We start from the raw sequence: 20,000 nt of genomic DNA, 5'->3' as shown, positions 1-20,000 counted from the left end.
GCACAACACAATATGTCAACATAGTACACTGCAAACAATGTAATCAATGAGAAAATAAGTTCAGTGCGTATATAATATACACACATACTCACATACGCACATATAGTCCAACCTCTTAAGAATGTTGTAAGTTTCTATAAGACCCACCCTCAATCTTCTAAATTCTAGCGAGTACAAGCCGAGTCTATCCAATATATATTGTATATGCACACAAGCACATATATACACATATATATATATATATATAAATCGGGTGTCTAGGGTTATGGGGAGAAGGCAGGAAAATGGGATTAGGAGGCTGAGATCAGCCATGATTGAACCATAGAAACATAGAAAATAGGTGCAGGAGTAGGCCATTCAGCCCTTCGAGCCTGCACCGCCATTCAATATGATCATGGCTGATCATCCAACTCAGTATCCTGTACCTGCCTTCTCTCCCCTGATCCCTTTAGCCACAAGGGCCACATCTAACTCCCTCTTAAATATAGCCAATGAACTGTGGCCTCAACTACCTTCCGTGGCAGAGAATTCCACAGATTCACCACTCTCTGTGTGAAATATGTTTTCCTCATCTCGGTCCTAAAAGACTTCCCCCTTATCCTTAAACTGTGACTCTGTAAACATTGAATGGCGGAGTGGACTCGAAGGGCCAAATGGCCTAATTCTACTCCTATACCTTGTGAACCTGGGAACTTGTGGCAAGAGACTCTGTGCATCTACCCAATCTATTCCTTGCATGTGTACTTGTGAACTATATATTCATACACACATTCATACATATAAAAAACAAACAAACTATAGTAGTGTGATAATAATGTACAGACGAGATTTACTAGAATGTTGCCTGGGTTTCAGCAACTAAGTTACAGAGAAAGGTTGAACAAGTTAGGTCTTTATTCTTTGGAGCGCAGAAGGTTAAGGGGGGACTTGATAGAGGTCTTTAAAATGATGAGAGGGATAGACAGAGTTGACGTGGATAAGCTTTTCCCATTGATAGTAGGGAAGATTCAAACAAGAGGACATGATTTGAGATTAAGGGACAGAAGTTTAGGGGTAACATGAGGGGGAACTTCTTTACTCAGAGAGTGGTAGCTGTGTGGAATGAGCTTCCAGTGAAGGTGGTGGAGGCAGGTTCGATTTTATCATTTAAAAATAAATTGGATAGGTATATGGACGGGAAAGGAATGGAGGGTTATGGTCTGAGTGCAGGTAGATGGGACTAGGTGAGAGCAAGTGTTCGGCACGGACTAGAAGGGCCGAGATGGCCTGTTTCCGTGCTGCAATTGTTATATGGTTATATGGTTATATGATAATTACAATAATAGTCTATGTGGTTCTGAGCTTATTAGGGGGTTGTGGTGTTTAATAATCCTAATGGCTGTAGGGAAGAAACTGTCCCTAAATCTGGATGTACAACACTGTTAGCGTCTGAAGAAGGGTCTCAAACCCGAAACATAGAAACATAGAAACTATGTGCAGGAGTAGGCCATTCGGCCCTTCGAGCCAGCACCATCATTCAATATGATCATAGCCCTAAGAGCTCTCCCTAAATCTTGAAAACATCCAGAGAACCGGCCTCCACTGCCTTCTGTGACAGAGAATTCCGCAGCTTCACAACTCTCTGGGTGAAAACGTTTTTCCTCATCTCAGATCCCAAATGAGGAACGTCGAGCTGACAACCTATGGTATGTAGCAAAGATCCTATAGCGAGCAAGATAGACCACTCGACGAAAAATACTTTTCGGCCCCATTTCCGTAACCGGCTTCCGTCTCCCCACCAAAGATCCCGTAGCGGAGCAAAGATACTAGTGCGGGGCCGGAAGCCGGTTACGGAAACATCCTCGTAAAAATAAAAGTTATTTGGTAAAAATCTTCTCCTCATTTTCAGAATTATAATGTATTAATATAAACTGTTCCCCCGCAACGTTGATTACACTGCGGGTCGGGCTGGGTCGGGTCGGGTCGGGTCGGGTCCGGTTACTGAAATGGATGAAAAAAAGGCCCACATTCCGCTCCGTTGCGTACTACACGTCAGCCCATTGCATTTAGCAGGGGTGGTCTATCTTGTTCCGCTATAGGTTCTTTGGTATGAATAATGACTTCTCTCACTTCAAGTAACCCTTGCTTTCCCACCCCCATCCTAGTTCCCCGACTAGTTTCACTGTCCTCCTGATTAAATATTACTGACTGTGTGCCACGTTGTCACCTTCCCCTCAGCTAACAATGAACCATTCTACATTTACTTGCCGTCATCTGCTTTGATCTCTCATTTTCACACCTTACACTTCCACATCTCTGTGTCGCCCTCTCCCCTGACTCTCAGTCTGAAGAAGGGTCTCGACCCGAAACGTCACCCACTCCTTCTCTCCGGGGTTGCCGCCTGTCCAGCCGAGTTACTCCAGCATTTTGTGTCTGTCTTCGGTGTAAACCGGCATCTGCAGTTCCTTCCTACACATTCCCGGCACAATTTTTCCAGCTTCCCGACTCTGTCGCAAATCGGAGAAAAAAACCATTTCATATCTGTGTTGCTTTCACCGATTCTCAAAGTCGGGAAAATAATGTCGGAAGTGGGGCCGTGCCTGTAAGGGATGAAACATAGAAACATAGAAAATAGGTGCAGGAGGAGGCCATTCGGCCCTTCGAGCCAGCACCGCCATTCATTGTGATTATGGCTGATCGTCTCCTATCAATAACCCGCGCCTGCCTTCTCCCCATATCACAAAGGGCCAACACGTCACCCATTCCTTCTCTCCAGACATGCTGTCTATCCGCTGAGTTACTCCACCTTTTGACGTCTATCCTAGATATTTAGTTTCGAGATCCAGCACGGAAACGGGCCCTTCAGCCCACCGATTCCATGCTGACCAGCGATCCTCACACACTAACACCATCCTACATGCACTGGGGCCATTTTTACCAAGCCAATTAACCTACAGATCTGCACGCCTTTGGAGTGTGTGAGCACACTCACGCAAGTCACGGGGAGAACGTGCAAACTCCGTACAGACAGCACCCGTAGTCAGGTTTGAACCCGTTAGGCAGCAGCTCGATTGCTCCATCACTGTGCCGCCCTTGATAGATGGATTCTTGATTAGTGCGGGTGTCAGATGTTACGGGGAGAAGGCAGGAGAATGGGGTTGAGAGGGAGAGATAGATCAGCCATGATTGAATGGCGGAGTCGACTTTACAATTTTTACTGAAGCCAATTAACCTGTACGTTATTGGAGTGTGGGGGGAAACCGGAGAAAACCCACGCAGGTCACGGGGAGAACGTGCAAACTGTGTGCGGACAGCGCCCCCTGGTCGGGATCGAACCCGGGCCTCTGGCGCCGTGAGCCAGCAACTCTACCTCGGTGCCGCCCACAAGCGTATGATCCTAGGTGCTGTAAGTTGGCGGTGCTGGCTCGAAGGGCCGAATGGCCTACTCCTGCACCTATTGTCTACTGTCTATTGTCTACGTTCTTCCTTTTGATGCAAGTGCCAAGCTTGACTCACGGTGGTCCGCTCTCTCCTTCCAGGTGGTCATCTGCACGACCATCAACGTTGACGGCCATGTGCTGGCTGTGTCTGACAACATGTTCATCCACAACAACTCCAAGCACGGCCGCAAGGCCCGGAGGCTGGACCCCTGTGAAGGTAGGTCCAACGGGTCACACTCACTCGCTTGGCCAGGCCAGGCCAGTCTCGGCTCTCCAGCCCCCTGTACAGGTAACCCTCCCTGGACTTTCCATTGCCATGGCTACCCCTCACTCGCTTGGGTCAGAGCCCGAGTGAGACCACACCTGGAGTATTGTGTGCAGTTTTGGTCCCCTAATTTCAGGAAGGACATTCTTGCTATTGAGGGAGTGCAGCGTAGGTTTACAAGGTTAATTCCCGGGATGGCGGGACTGTCATATGCTGAGAGAATGGAGCAGCTGGGCTTGTACACTCTGGAGTTTAGAAGGATGAGAGGGTATCTCATTGAAACATATAAGATTGTTAAGGGCTTGGACACGCTAGAGGCAGGAAACATGTTCCCGATGTTGGGGGAGTCCAGAACCAGGGGCCACAGTTTAAGAATAAGGAGTAAGCCATTTAGAACGGAGACGAGGAAACACTTTTTCTCACAGAGAGTGGTGAGTCTGTGGAATTCTCTGCCTCAGAGGGCGGTGGAGGCAGGTTCTCTGGAAACTTTCAAGAGAGAGCTAGATAGGGCTCTTAAAAATAGTGGAGTCAGGGGATATGGGGAGATGGCAGGAACGGGGTACTGATTGGGGATGATCAGCCATGATCACATTGAATGGTGCTGGCTTGAAGGGTCGAATGGCCTCCTCCTGCACCTATTGTCTATTGTCTATTGTCAGACGAGCCTTAGCTCTGTAGAGATAACACTCCCTGACCTTTCCATCACTGACCTTTCCACCACTGTCACTTCACTGGAAGAGAGGTTTGTGGGGCCTGCTCCATTCTTTACACGAATGATCCCAGGAGTGAGTGGGTTAACAACTGATGGGTTAACATACGGTGGGCCACACGGTTATATGGATTATTCAGAGCAAGAGAATCAAGAACCAGAGGAAGGGCCGAATGGCCTACTCCTGCACCTATTGTCTATTGGCTATTGTGTATTGACGTGACCTGAGTCCCTGAGTTGTGTCGTAGAAACATAGAAACATAGAAAATAGGTGCAGGAGGAGGCCATTCGGCCCTTCGAGCCAGCACCGCCATTCATTGTGATCATGGCTGATCGTCCCCTATCAATAACCCGTGCCTGCCTTCTCCCCATATCCCTTGACTCCACTAGCCCCTAGAGCTCTATCTAACTCTCTCTTAGACGACAGATGGCACAATGGGCTAAGTGTTTGGCTGGCAACTGGAAGGTAGCTGGTTCGAATCCCGCTTGGAGTGCATACTGTCGTTGTGTCCTTGGGCAAGACACTTCACCCACCTTTGCCTGTGTGTGTCCTTGGGCAAGACATTTCACCCACCTTTGCCTGTCTGTATGGAAGTAATTGTGTGAAGCACTTTGGGGTCAATGCAAGTTGACTAAAAATGCGCTATATAAATAAAGAAATTTAATTTAATTTAATTTAAATCCATCCAGTGACTTGGCCTCCACTGCCCTCTGTGGCAGGGAATTCCACAAATTCACAACTCTCTGGGTGAAAAAGTTTTTTCTCACCTCAGTCATAAATGGCCTCCCCTTTATTCTAAGACTGTGGCCCCTGGTTCTGGACTCGCCCAACATTGGGAACATTTTTCCTGCATCTAGCTTGTCCAGTCCTTTTATAATTGTATATGTTTCTATAAGATACCCCCTCATCCTTCTAAACTCCAGTGAATACAAGCCTAGTCTTTTCAATCTTTCCTCATATGACAGTCCCGCCATCCCAGGGATCAATCTCGTGAACCTACGCTGCACTGCCTCAATCATAAGGATGTCCTTCCTCAAATTAGGAGACCAAAACTGTACACAATACTCCAGATGTGGTCTCACCAGAGCCCTATGCAACTGCAGAAGAACCTCTTTACTCCTATACTGAAATCCTCGTCTGTCTGAAATGCGAGCACACCCGCACACACACACAGACAGGTGCACAGAAGGCGTCTGAGAGAGCTCTTAAGAAGTGGGTGGAACAGTTGAGGAGTGAGAAGAGGCATCAGATTGTTTACCCAACAGCGGTTGATGCCAGCGCTGGTGTTATTCTGCCGCCAGGCACTTAGTTTTCACGGCTGTGATGAACGCAGGCTCTCCTCCGCATCGAGGAGTCAGGGAGACAAGCGCTTGCCAAGAGTCTCACGCCGTGTGTGGGGGAAAATAAAAAAACAGCTTCACGCCGAGCGCTGTCACAGTTCCAGTGTGGGAGGGATCAGCGGGGAAGCCTGAAGTGCACATTCCTTGGAAAAAAACATTTTAACAGGATGCACAGGCACAAAAAGCTGGAGCAACTCAGTGGTACAGGCAGCATCTCCGGAGAATGAATGAATGAATGAATGAATGAATGAATGAATGAATGAATGAATGAATGAATGAATGATTGAATGAATGAATAATGAATGAATGAATAAGTTTATTGGCCAAGTATTGGAGTTTAGAAGGATGAGGGGGTATCTTATAGAAACATATAAAATTATAAAAGAACTGGACAAGCTAGATGCAGGAGAGATGTTCCCAATGTTGGGCGAGTCCTGAACCAGGGGCCACAGTCTTAGAATAAAGGGGAGGTCATTTGAACTTTTTCACCCAGAGAGTTGTGAATTTATGGAATTCCCTGCCACCGAGGGCAGTGGAGGCCAAATCACTGGATGGATTTAAGAGAGAGTTAGATAGAGCTCTAGGGGCTAGTGGAGTCAAGGGATATGGGGGAGAAGGCAGGCACGGGTTATTGATAGGGGACGATCAGCCATGATCACATTGAATGGCGGTGCTGGCTCGAAGGGACGAATGGCCTCCTCCTGCACCTATTGTCTATGTTTCTATGGTTCTATGTTTCCCATACAAGGAATTTGCGTTGGTGCTCCGCCCGCAAGTGACAACATGACATACAGTGACAGTTAAGAATGACACATAATACATTAGACATTAATAATAAAACATTATTGATTAAACATGGGAATTAAATAAATTACCAGAACAAAAGGAGGCTACAGATTTTTGGTTATTGAGTAGAGCTACTACTCGTGGAAAAAAAGCTGTTTTTAGCTGTTACTCCTCATGGACAAAAAGAAGGAATGGGTGACGTTTCGGGTTGAGACCCTTCTTTAGATGCATCACAGCACGGTTTGGGAACAGCTCCATCCAAGGCCGCAATAAATTGCAACAAATTGTGGACGCAGCCCAGACCATCACACAATCCAACCTCCCTTCCATTGACTCCATCTACACCTCACGCTGCCTCGGCAAGGCCAGCAGCATCATCAAGGACCAGTCGCACCCCGGCCACTCCCTCTTCTCCCTTGTCCCAGCTGCAAGAAGCTCAGAAATATGAAAACGCACACCTCCAGATTCAGGGACAGTTTCTTCCCAGCTGTTATCAGGCAACTGAACCATCCTACCACAACCAGAGAGCAGCGCTGAGCTACTATCTACCTCATTGATGGTCCACGGACTATCCTTGATCGGACTTTGCTGGCTCTACCTTGCACCACTAAACGTTATTCTATTATCATGTATCTATACACTGTAAATGTATCGATTGCAATCATGTATTGTCTTTCCGCTGACTGGTTAGCACGCAACAAAAAGCTTTTCACTGTACCTCGGTACACGTGACAATAAACTCAACTGAACTGGACTGCTCTCTCCTGAAGCACGGCAGAGAACAGTTTAGTTAAACTTATTGTCACATGTTCTATAGACTCAGGATCAGTTCCTGTGGATTGGAGGGTAGCTAATGTTATCCCACTTTTTAAGAAAGGCGGGAGAGAGAAAACAGGGAATTATAGACCAGTTAGCCTGACATCGGTGGTGGGGAAGATGCTGGAGTCAATTATAAAAGATGAGATAGCCGAACATGTGGATAGCAGTAACAGGATCGGTTCGAGTCAGCATGGATTTACAAAGGGGAAATCATGCTTGAATAATCTTCTGGAATTTTTTGAGGATGTAACTAGGAAAATGGATAAGGGAGAGCCAGTGGATGTAGTGTACCTGGACTTTCAGAAAGCATTTGATAAGGTCCCACATAGGAGATTAGTGGGAAAAATTAGGGCACATGGTATTGGGGGTAGAGTGCTGACATGGATAGAATATTGGTTGGCAGACAGGAAACAAAGAGTAGGGGTTAACGGGTCCCTTTCAGAATGGCAGGCAGTGACAAGTGGGGTACCGCAAGGCTCGGTGCTGGGACCGCAGCTATTTACAATATATATTAATGATTTAGATGAAGGGATTCAAAGTAACATTAGCACATTTGCAGATTACACAAAGCTGGGTGGCAGTGTGAACTGTGAAGAGAATGCTATGAGAATGCTGGGTGACTTGGACAGGTTGGGGGAGTGGGCGGATGCATGGCAGATGCAGTTTAATGTGGATAAATGTGAGGTTATCCACTTTGGTGGCAAGAACAGGAAGGCAGATTATCATCTGAATGGTGTCAAGTTAAGGAAAGGGGATGTACAGCGGAATCTGGGGGTCCTTGTTCATCAGTCAATGAAAGTGAGCATGCAGGTACAGCAGGCAGTGAAGAAAGCGAATGGCATGTTGGCCTTCATAACATGAGGAGTTGAGTATAGGAGCAAAGAGGTCCCTGGTGAGACCACACCTGGTGTATTGTGTGCAGTTTTGGTCTCCAAATTTGAGAAAGGATATTCTTCCTATTGAGGGAGTGCAGCATAGGTTCACGAGGTTAATTTCCGGGATGGCTGGACTGTCATATGTGGAAAGAATGGAGCAGCTGGGCTTGTACACTCTGGAATTTAGAAGGATGAGAGGATATCTCATTGAAACATATAGGATTATTAAGGGATTGGACACGCTAGAGGCAGGAAACATGGTCCCGATGTTGGGGGAGTCCAGAACCAGGGGCCACACAGTTTAAGAATGAGGGGTAGGTCATTCTGGACTCCCCCAACATCGGGAACATGTTTCCTGCCTCTAGCGAGTCCAAGCCCTTAACAATTTTATATGTTTCAATGAGATACCCTCTCATCCTTCTAAACTCCAGAGTGTACAAGTCCAGCCGCTCCATTCTCTCAGCATATGACAGTCCCGCCATCCCGGGAATTAACCTTATAAACCTACGCTGCACTCCCTCAATATCAAGAATGTCCTAATTCCTCAAAGTAGGGGACCAAAACTGCACACAATACTCCAGGTGTGATCTCACTAGGGCCCTGTCCAACTGCAGAAGGACCTCTTTGCTCCTATATTCGATTCCTCTTGTTATAAATTCTCCTGAAACTCACCTTAAACCTGCCGCTCGGTCTAACTAAATCCGATGCTCGGTTTAAGAAAAATTTGGTATTCTGGTAGCGAGGTTTAGTTAGACTGAAGTCCAAGGCGAGTCTAACTTTAGACTTTGGTTTTGGCTGAGTCTAAAGTTAGGCCGCGTTTTAGTTGCCATGGTGACTGACGACGTCTGCTTGTACTGCACATGTGCAATGCAATAACAGAAGCACGAGCAGACGACAACTTCAACATGGCTGACAAAAAGAAACAGCGGAAAGGAAACTGGGACGCCAGCGAGAAAGAATTTCTCCTGACGTTACGAGCCGATAAAATTACAATTATCGAGGAAAAGAGGTGCAATTAACAGGCAACAATTGTAAAGAACAAGGCGTGGGATGCGATTTATTCGCAATTCCAGTCGCGGTTTGGTAGAGATCTTCGTGACCTTCGTGAGCAATGGAAGAGAATGAAGTTGCAAGCGAAGGTAGAGTGGTCTTCTCACAAGAAGAGCGTGAGGCAAACGGGTGGAGGCCCACCGTCTCCCAACCCATCACCCATGTGTATGCTTATCAGCGATCCGCTCCCCCACGATTTCTTACAGATCATAAAGCCATTCGATGATGATGCGGACACCTCAAGAAAGGATTAGCGTAGTCGGCGACATGATTCATAGCAAAAGGATTTGAGTATAGGAGCAGGGAGGTTCTACTGCAGTTATACAGGGTCTTGGTGAGACCACACCTGGAGTATTGCGTACAGTTTTGGTCTCCAAATCTGAGGAAAGACATTCTTGCCATAGAGGGAGTACAGAGAAGGTTCACCAGACTGATTCCTCGGATGTCAGGACTTTCATATGAAGAAAGACTGGATAGACTCGGCTTGTACTCGCTAGAATTTAGAAGATTGAGGGGGGATCTTATAGAAACGTACAAAATTCTTAAGGGGTTGGACAGGCTAGATGCAGGAAGATTGTTCCCGATGTTGGGGAAGTCCAGAACAAGGGGTCACAGTTTAAGTATAAGGGGGAAATCCTTTAAAACCGAGATGAGAAAAACATTTTTCACACAGAGAGTGGTGAATCTGTGGAACTCCCTGCCACAGAAGGTAGTTGGGGCTAGTTCATTGGCTATAATTAAGAGGGAGTTAGATGTGGCCCTTGTGGCTAAAGGGATCAGGGGGTATGGAGAGAAGGCAGGTACAGGATACTGAGTTGGATGATCAGCCATGATCATATTGAATGGCGGTGCAGGCTCGAAGGGCCGAATGGCCTACTCCTGCACCTATTGTCTATGTTTCTATGATTCTCCAGTCTCCCAGCTTGTAGGTAATCCCTTCGATCTCATCAAATCGTTCTTCTCTCCCCAGTGCTTCCAGCTCGTCAGCCATTTTTTCTCTCCGTAGCGAGCTAAACCTTCCTTAAACCTGCCCCCTGCTGAGCCTAAATTTTGCGGCGTTAGACTCTGGTCTAAGGTCAATCTAAGCTTTGGTGATTAGTAGAAAGACAACTTAGACTTTAGACTTTAAATCAGGGATTTAAACCCGCCGTTGGGTCTCAATTGCAGAGTTAAACCAGCTGTTGGTAGGTTTAAGTAGAATACGGGCCTATGACAATAGGGCCTGTCCCACTGTACGAGTTCATTCAAGAGCTCTCTCGAGTTAAAAAAAATCAAACTCGTGGGAAGCACGTAGAATGTACGTAGCGGGTACGTCGGAGCTCGGGGACGTCTCTTAGCGGCTCGTAACGCTAACGGCAGGTACTTGGGTAACGTGGTAAGCTCGTGAAGACTCGTGAAGATTTTTCAACATGTTGAAAAATGTCCACGAGAGCCCCGAGTACCGACGAGCGGCCATTACCGTAATTCTCCGAGTTCGAATCAGGGGAAACTCGGGAGAGCTCTTGAATTAACTCGTACAGTGGGACAGGCCCTTAAATCTGATTGTGTAAGATCTTGTCTTCTCTATTACCTCAGTGTCTTTTCTACAGCAGGAACCCCATAAGCCTTGATTTACGCGGGTAATAGGTTTTATTTATCTGACATTAAAAGCGGCATTTACTTGCTCGTGACAAGCTGATGTTCATGCGTAACGTTATTTGGGAATCGGCAGTAATGACTCCTTGTGTCTGTACACCCTGTTTCCTATTACACTGGCCAGATGGCATCTGCCGGAGTCTCTAAGAGGATATAAAGTTTCACTCTAACTCTGCCATCTGTTCTGTTATGTGCTGAACCAGTCCCCTAGCATGCTTCGTGTAGTTTAGTCTGGAGATACTGCGCAGAAACCGGCCCTTCGGCCCGACCAGCGATCCCTGCTAGCTAACTACCTAATATGAGGAAGGACATTCTTGCTATTGAGGGAGTGCAGCGTAGGTTTACAAGGTTAATTCCCGGGATGGCGGGACTGTCATATGCTGAGAGAATGGAGCGGCTGGGCTTGTACACTCTGGAGTTTAGAAGGATGAGAGGATATCTCATTGAAACATATAAGATTGTAAAGGGCTTGGACACGCTAGAGGCAGGAAACATGTTCCCGATGTTGGGGGAATTCTCTGCCTCAGGCAGGTTCTCTCTTTCAAGAGAGAGCTAGATAGGCCATTTGGCCCTTCGAGCCAGCACCGCCATTCAATGTGATCATGGCTGATCATCCACAATCAGTACCCCGTTCCTGCCTTCTGCCCCTATCCCCTGACTCCGCTATTTTTAAGAGCCCTATCTAGCTCTCTCTTTAAAGCATTCAGAGAACCTGCCTCCACCACCCTCTGAGGCAGAGAATTCCACACTCGCCACTCTCTGTGAGAAAAAGTGTTTCCTTGTTTCCGTTCTAAATGGCTTACCCCTTATTCTTAAACTGTGGCCCCTGGTTCTGGACTCCCCCAACATCGGGAACACGTTTCCTGCCTCTAGTGTGTCCAAGCCCTTAACAATCTTATATGTTTCAATGAGATACCCTCTCATCCTTCTAAACTCCAGAGTGTACAAGCCCAGCTGCTCCATTCTCTCAGCATATGACAGTCCCGCCATCCCGGGAATTAACCTTGCAAACCTACGCTGCACTCCCTCAATAGCAAGAATGTCCTTCCTCATATTAGGGGACCAAAATTGCACACAATACTCCAGGTGTGGTCTCACTAGGGCTCTGTACAACTGCAGAAGGACCTCTTTACTCCTATATTCGATTCCTCTTGTTATAAAGGCGAACATGCCATTCGCTTTCTTCACTGCCTGCTGTACCTGCATGCTTACTTTCGGGAAGGGTGTCTGCTGTGTTTTTTTGGAAGGCATAATTTCACCTCGCCAAGATAGAGCGAGAGAGAGACAGAGAGAGAGCGAGAGAGAGAGAGAGAGAGGGAGGGGGGGGGGGGAGAACGAGAGGTGAGGGCTGAGCACTAGAAACTATCTGCCCTCGGGGAAAACCTCGCTATCCAATTAACGAAAGCAAATGTCAAAGCAAGGCGGAATAAAACGAATGCAGGCAAGGTGTGGATTTACCAGTTAGATGCTCAGTTAGAATCAATAAACAAATTAAGCAGCATTGGGGACTCTGTTCCCTGGTGACGTTACAGAATCTTTAGCCCGCAGGCCTTGCACTAGTGGCATAATGGGTTCACTTGGAAGTACGAGTGTTTTGGAAGATGAATTTTGTTTTAAGGATTGGTTGGCAAGACCATCAAGGTTGCCCAATGACACTGGGATTAGTTTATTGTCACATGCACCGAGGCATAGTGAACAGCTTTGAGCTTGGTGTAGCCCAGAAATACAGCGCTCACCGTGTCCGCGCCGACCAGCGATCCCCGCACACTAACGCAGTCCTCCGCACACACCAGGGACAATTTACATTTACACCAAGCCAATTAAGCTACAAACCTGCACGTCTTTGGAGTGTGGGGAGGAAACCGAAGATCCCGGAGAAAACCCACGCGCAGAGGAGAACGTACAAACTCCGTACAGACAGCACCCGTAGTCGGGATTGAACCCGGGTCTCCGACGCTGTGAGGCAGCAACTCTATCGCTGCGCCACCGTGCCGACCCTTTGTTCTGTGCTAACCAGCCAGGGGAAAGACAATGCAGAGTTACAATCGAACCATTTACGGTGTACAGAAAGCAAGGGTGCAGTTTTGGCCCACTATTTTGAGGAAGGATATTCTTGCTATTGAGGGAGTGCAGCGTAGGTTTACAAGGTTAATTCCCGGGATGGCGGGACTGTCATATGCTGAGAGAATGGAGCGGCTGGGCTTGTACACTCTGGAGTTTAGAAGGATGAGAGGGCATCTCATTGAAACATATAAGATTGTTAAGGGCTTGGACACGCTAGAGGCAGGAAACATGTTCCCGATGTTGGGGGAGTCCAGAACCAGGGGCCACAGTTTAAGAATAAGGGGTAAGCCATTTAGAACGGAGACGAGGAAACACGTTTTCACACAGAGGGTTGTGAGTCTGTGGAATTCTCTGCCTCAGAGGGCAGTGGAGGCTGGTTCTCTGGATACTTTCAAGAGAGAGCTAGATAGGGCTCTTGAAGATAGAGAAGTCAGGGGATATGGGGAGAAGGCAGGAACGGGGTACTGATTGTGGATGATCAGCCATGATCACATTGAATGGCGGTGCTGGCTTGAAGGGCCGAATGGCCTACTCCTGCACCTATTGTCTATTGCCTATTGTCTATGACTACAGATTTCAAGGATTGGATGGCACTGATGTTGGCTACAGGTGTAAAGACATTGGTGAGACCATATTTAGAGTTCTGTGTTCAATTGTGGTCACACTGTTTAAGGAAAGACATTTAGTTTAGTTTGGAGATACAGCGCTGAAACAGGCCCTTCGGCCCACCGAGTCCGCGCCGACCAGCGATCCCCGCGCACTCACACTAGCCCACACCCACTCGGGTCAATTCTTTCATTTACACCAAGCCAATTAACCTACAAACGCCTCCCACGTCTTTGGAGTGTGGGAGGAAACCCGAAGATCCTGGCGAAAACCCACGCAGGTCACGGGGAGAACGTACGGACAGCGCCCGTAGTCAGCGTCGAACCCGGGACCTGGGGTCTCTGGCACGGTAAAACATAGAAACATAGAAAATAGGTGCAGGAGTAGGCCATTCGGCCCTTCGAGCCTGCACCGCCATTCAATATGATCATGGCTGATCATCCAACTCAGTATCCTGTACCTGCCTTCTCTCCATACCCCCTGATCCCTTTAGCCACAAGGGCCACATCTAACTCCCTCTTAAATATAGACAATGAACTGGCCTCAACTACCTTCTGTGGCAGAGAGTTCCACAGATTCACCACTCTCTGTGTGAAAAATGTTTTTCTCATCTCGGTCCTAAAGGATTCCCCCCTTATCCTTAAACTGTGACCCCTTGTCCTGGACATCCCCAACATCGGGAACAATCTTCCTGCATCTAGCCTGTCCAACCCCTTAAGAATTTTGTACGTTTCTATAAGATCCCCCCTCAGTCTTCTAAATTCTAGCGAGTACAAGCCGAGTCTATCCAGTCTTTCTTCATATGAGCAGCATTCATAAAAGCAGCAACTCTACCGCTGCGCCACCGTGCTCTCAAGCGCGGAAAGATCTGCATAGGTCGGCGGGGACTCGATGGGCCGAAGGGCACGTTACCGTGCCGATTCTTTGTCCCGGAGTCACATTGCGGTCCGGATAAGAGCGACAGAGCTCCTTCCCTGAAGGACAGTGGGGAACCAGATGGCCTTTTATGACATTCCGGCAGTTTCACCCTCAACCATTATTGACGCCCGATTTTTAATTACGGGTTTTTGCTTAATTAGTCGAGCTTAATTTCCCCAGCTGCCGCCAGTGTGCCTCCTCAATTACCCAGGGCTCTGAAGGCACACCAACGATGGTACTACTGTGTAACATCATCCTCTGTCTATTGACCCTGGGAAGAATGCTCACTCCATCTCTCCATCACACACAATCACTCTGCTAGAGTTCTGTTTCATTCCTTCATTTAACTTAGCTCATTTTAATTTGATTTAGTTTAGTTTAGTTTAGTTTAGATTAGTTTAGTTTAGTTTAGATTAGATTAGATTAGATTAGATTAGTTTAGATTAGATTAGATTAGATTAGATTAGATTAGATTAGTTTAGATTAGATTAGTTTAGATTAGATTAGATTAGATTAGTTTAGTTTAGATTAGATTAGATTAGTTTAGATTAGATTAGATTAGATTAGTTTAGATTAGATTAAATTAGTTTAGATTAGATTAGTTTAGATTAGATTAGATTAGATTAGTTTAGTTTAGATTAGATTAGATTAGATTAGTTTAGATTAGATTAGATTAGATTAGTTTAGTTTAGATTAGATTAGATTAGTTTAGATTAGATTAGATTAGATTAGTTTAGATTAGATTAAATTAGTTTAGATCGATTAGTTTAGATTAGCTTCGCTTCGCTTCCCTTCGTTTCGCTTCGCTTCGTTTCGCTTCGCTTCGCTTCGTTTCGCTTCGTTTCGCTTCGTTTCGTTTCGTTTCGTTTCGCTTCGTTTCGTTCGTTTCGTTTCCTTCGCTTCGCTTCGTTTCGTTTCGTTTCGGTTCGCTTCGCTTCGTTTCGCTTCGCTTCGCTTCGCTTCGCTTCGTTTCGTTTCGTTTCGTTTCGTTTCGTTTCGTTCGGTGACCCGATACCTCAGTCAATGATGCCAGCAGTCGCCGAAAAAATCTCCAAGTGAGACAGGCACCCTAATGCCCCTGTCCCACTTAGGAAACCTGAACGGAAACCTCTGAAGACTTTGCGCCCCACCCAAGGTTTCTGTGCGGTTCCCGGAGGTTGCAGGTGGTTGCCGGAGGTTGCAGGTAGTGGAAGCAGGTTGGGAGACTGACAAAAACCTCCGGGAACCGCACGGAAACCTTGGGTGGGGCGCAAAGTCTCCAGAGGTTTCCGTTCAGGTTTCCTAAGTGGGAGGGGCAGTACACAATGTGGTCGTCCAGTCAGGTAGTTGGTGATGCACGACACGAATGGAGCATCCACCCGCATCTTCAGCGGTTTGTTCCCTGGGGGAGGGGAAGCAGAGGAGTGTTACTATTGAGGGAGTGCAGCGTAGATTCACAAGGTTAATTCCCGGGATGGCGAGACTGTCATATGCTGAGAGAATGGAGCAGCTGGGCTTGTACACTCTGGAGTTTAGAAGGATGAGAGGATATCTCATTAAAACATATAAGATTGTTAAGGGTTTGGACATGCTAGAGGCAGGAAACATGTTCCCGATGTTGGGGGAGTCCAGAACCAGGGGCCACAGTTTAAGAATAAGGAGAAAGCCATTTAGAACGGAGACGAGGAAACACTTTTTCTCACAGAGAGTGGTGAGTCTGTGGAATTCTCTGCCTCAGAGGGCGGTGGAGGCCGGTTCTCTGGATGCTTTCAAGAGAGAGCTAGATAGGGCTCTTAAAGATAGCGGAGTCAGGGGATATGGGGAGAAGGCAGGAACGGGGTACTGATTGGGGATGATCAGCCATGATCACATTGAATGGCGGTGCTGGCTCGAAGGGCCGAATGGCCTACTCCTGCACCTCTTGTCTATTGTCCATTGTCAAACGCCATGTCTCTAAACTAAACTAAACTAAACAGATGAGAGGTGTAGAAACCGAAGAAGGGTTTCGGCCAGAAACGTCACCTATTCCTTCGCTCCATAGATGCTGCTGCACCTGCTGAGTTGCTCCAGCATTTTTGTCTACCTTCTGATTGAAACTGAAGATGGACACAAAAAGCTGTGACACAAGAAGCTGGAGTAACTCAGCGGGACAGGCAGCATCTCTGGAGAGAAGGGATAGGTGACGTTTCTGGTCGAGACCCTTCTTCAGAACCTTTCTAACGTGCTAATTGGGAAGATACTGGAGATGAGGGATCGGGTGGAGAGGGCATTGGGAGAGGCAGGAGTGTTAAGGGCCCTGTCCCACCGTACGAGCTAAATCAAGAGCTCGCCCGAGTTTAAAAAAAAAATCAAACTCGTGGTAAGCACGTAGAATGTACGTAGCGGGTACGTCGGAGCTCGGGGACGTCTCTTAGCGGCTCGTAACGCTAACGGCAGGTACTCGGGAAACGCGGTAAGCTTGTGAAGATTTTTCAACATGTTGACAAATGTCCACGAGAGCCCCGAGTACCGACGAGCGTCCATTACCGTAAATCTCCGAGTTCGAATCAGGGCAAACTCGGGAGAACTCTTGAATGAACTCGTACAGTGGGACAGCCCCATTAGCAGTGGGCGAACGAGTTCATGCTGACCAGTTATAGGAGTAGAATAGGGCCATTCGGCCCATCGAGTCCACCCCGCCCTTTCTATCGTGGCTGACCTAATCCCATTCCCCTGCCTTCTCACCGTCACCGTTGATATATCTCCGGAGGTGCTAACCAAGGCCGTGTCTTTCCCCCCTCACATAGCAGCTACCCCGTGCATCAAAGCCATCAGCCCGAGTGAAGGTTGGACCACGGGAGGAGCCACTGTCATCATCATCGGAGACAGCTTCTTCGATGGTCTGCAGGTGGTGTTCGGAACCATGCTGGTCTGGAGTGAGGTAGGTGCCCGTGTTGTCCCTGGTGGGCCGAAGGGCCTGTCTCCACGCTGTATATAACCATATAACAATTACAGCACGGAAACAGGCCATCTCGGCCCTTCTAGTCCGTGCCGAACACTTACTCTCACCTAGTCCCATCTACCTGCACTCAGACCATAACCCTCCATTCCTTTCCCATCCATACACCTATCCAATTTATTTTTAAAGGAGAAAATCGAACCTGCCTCCACCACTTCCACTGGAAGCTCATTCCACACAGCTACCACTCTCTGAGTAAAGAAGTTCCCCCTCATGCTACCCCTAAACTTCTGTCCCTTAATTCACAAGTCATGTCCCCTTGTTTGAATCTTCCCTACTCTCAATGGGAAAAGCTTATCCACGTCAACTCTGTCTATCCCTCTCATCATTTTAAAGACCTCTATCAAGTATCTCCGAACTAAACCATTGCAAGACTCAGAGAGTAAGGCAGTCATGCTGTATCTCCAAACTAAACTAAACTAAATCCTTCCTGAAAAAATGTCGCCTATTCTTTCTCTCCATAGATGCTGCCTGACCCGCTGAGTTTCTCCAGTATTTTGTTTCCACCTTCCTCAAATAGGATGCACACATTCCATCATTACCCTGAGGCAGGTAGTGTCACAACCCATAGAGTCATAGAGTAATACAGTGTGGAAACAGGCCCTTCGGCCCAACTTGCCCACACCGGCCAACATGTCCCAGCTACACTAGTCCAACCTGCCTGCACTTGGTCCATATCTCTCCAAACCTGTCATATCCATGTACCTGTCCAACTGTTTCTTGAACGTTGGGATAGTCCCAGCCTCAACTACCTCCTCTGGCAGCTTGTTCCATACACCCACCACCCTCTGTGTGAAAAATTTACACCTCAGATTCCGATTAATTCTTTTCCCCTTCACCTTGAACGTCCTCTGGTCCTCGATTCCCCTACTCTGGGCAAGAGACTCTGTGCATCTACCCGATCTATTCCTCTCATGATTTTATACACCTCTATAAGATTACTTCTCATCCTCCTGCGCTCCATGGAATAGAGACCCAGCCTACTCAACCTCTCAGTTTAGCTCACACACCCCCTAGTCCTGGCATAATCCTCGTAAATCTTCTCTAAACCCTTTCAAGTTTGACAATATCTTACCTATAACATGGTGCCCAGAACTGAACACAATATTCTAAATGCAGTCTCACCAACGTCTTATACAACAGCAACATGACCTCCCAACTTCTATACTCAATACTCTGACTGATGAAGGCCAAAGTCACTTTAGTGTTCCTCCAAGATGGTGCCCAACGCAGGCGACTATTCGCGTGCCGGCCACAGAAGCAGATCTACCATCACCTATCACAATCGCTCCACACTCTTAAAGTTCTATTCCATACAGCAACATCTTTCCCCTTCACCTTGAACCTATGACTTCCAAAGAATTCTGGGCAAGAGAATATCTAGGAGCGATCTGGAGCTCTGGTGCAGTTTTAAATGGGGTTAGGAGGGAGAGATAGATCAGCCATGATTGAATGGCGGAGTAGACTCGTTGGGCCGAATGGCCTAATTCTGTGCATCTACCCAAACTCAAACCCAAACTCAGACCCTCTCTCACACCGCCTGCTGCTGAAAGACTCATCCATGCCTTCATCTCCTCCCGACTGGACTATTGCAACTCACTTCTCCTTGGCATCAGCTCCACCTGCATCAACCAACTCCAACTGGTCCAGAACGCAGCCGCCCGACTCATCACCCACACCAAATCCTGGCATCACATCACTCCAGTCCTCAAAAAACTTCACTGGCTTCCCATCTCCCACCGGATCACCTACAAAATCCTGGTCCTCACCTACAAAGCCCTCCACCATCTGGCCCCCACATATCTCACTGACCTCCTCTCCCCCTACCAACCCTCACGGTCCCTCAGATCCACATCAGCCGGTCTCCTCTCCATCCACAAGTCCAACCTCCGCAGTTTTGGGGACAGAGCCTTCTCCAGGGCAGCTCCCAGGCTCTGGAACTCCCTCCCCCAACTGATCCGCAATTCCGTGTCCCTCCCCATCTTCCAGTCCCGCCTCAAGACCCATCTCTTCACCTCTGCCTATCCTTAGCCCCACGTCCCCGTCCCTTTTCATCTGTGCATTAATTGCCTCATACTGTGTTTTGTATTGAATTCTGTCTTTACTTTGTGTACTAGTCATGTCTCTACTATTTATTTCATTCCCCTTACATGTTTTTCCTATACCGGCTAAATTTTTGTAAGGTGTCCTTGAGACTCTTGAAAGGCGCCCATAAATAAAATGTTTTATTATTATTATTATTACCCAATCCCTTCCTCTCATGATTTTATACATCTCTCACCCCTCATCCTCCTGCTCTCCAAGGAATTGTCCTAGCCTGCTCAAACACTCCCCATAGCTCAGTCCCCCCATATCCCCTGACTCCGCTATCTTTAAGAGCCCTATCTCCAGCAGGCTTGGGTACTGCCAGGGCTTGCCACACATGTCACACTCATAACGCTTCTGCTTGCTGTTAGTGTGCGGGGATCACTGTTTGGCACGGACTCGGCGGGCCGGAGGGCCTGTTTCCGTGTTGTATCTCTAAACTAATCCAGCA

The 20,000-nt window shown here is 47.5% G+C and overlaps 1 protein-coding gene across 1 annotated transcript in view; it reads left to right on the top strand.

The window, feature by feature from the left end:
- The window catches only part of LOC116987769 (transcription factor COE3-like), a 75,635-nt gene that overhangs the window by 13,306 nt on the left and 42,329 nt on the right, over positions 1–20,000 (top strand). The window contains exons 3-4 of the mRNA XM_033044020.1: positions 3,519–3,636; positions 17,253–17,408. Of these exons, the coding sequence (XP_032899911.1) occupies positions 3,519–3,636; positions 17,253–17,408 (274 nt within the window). The remainder of the gene's footprint in view (positions 1–3,518; positions 3,637–17,252; positions 17,409–20,000) is intronic.

This window comes from Amblyraja radiata, chromosome 1 (assembly GCF_010909765.2).
Source record: "Amblyraja radiata isolate CabotCenter1 chromosome 1, sAmbRad1.1.pri, whole genome shotgun sequence".
NCBI lineage: Eukaryota > Metazoa > Chordata > Chondrichthyes > Rajiformes > Rajidae > Amblyraja > Amblyraja radiata.
The sequence above is the reverse complement of the archived record's forward strand: the minus strand, read 5'-3'. Positions and strand labels throughout refer to the sequence as shown.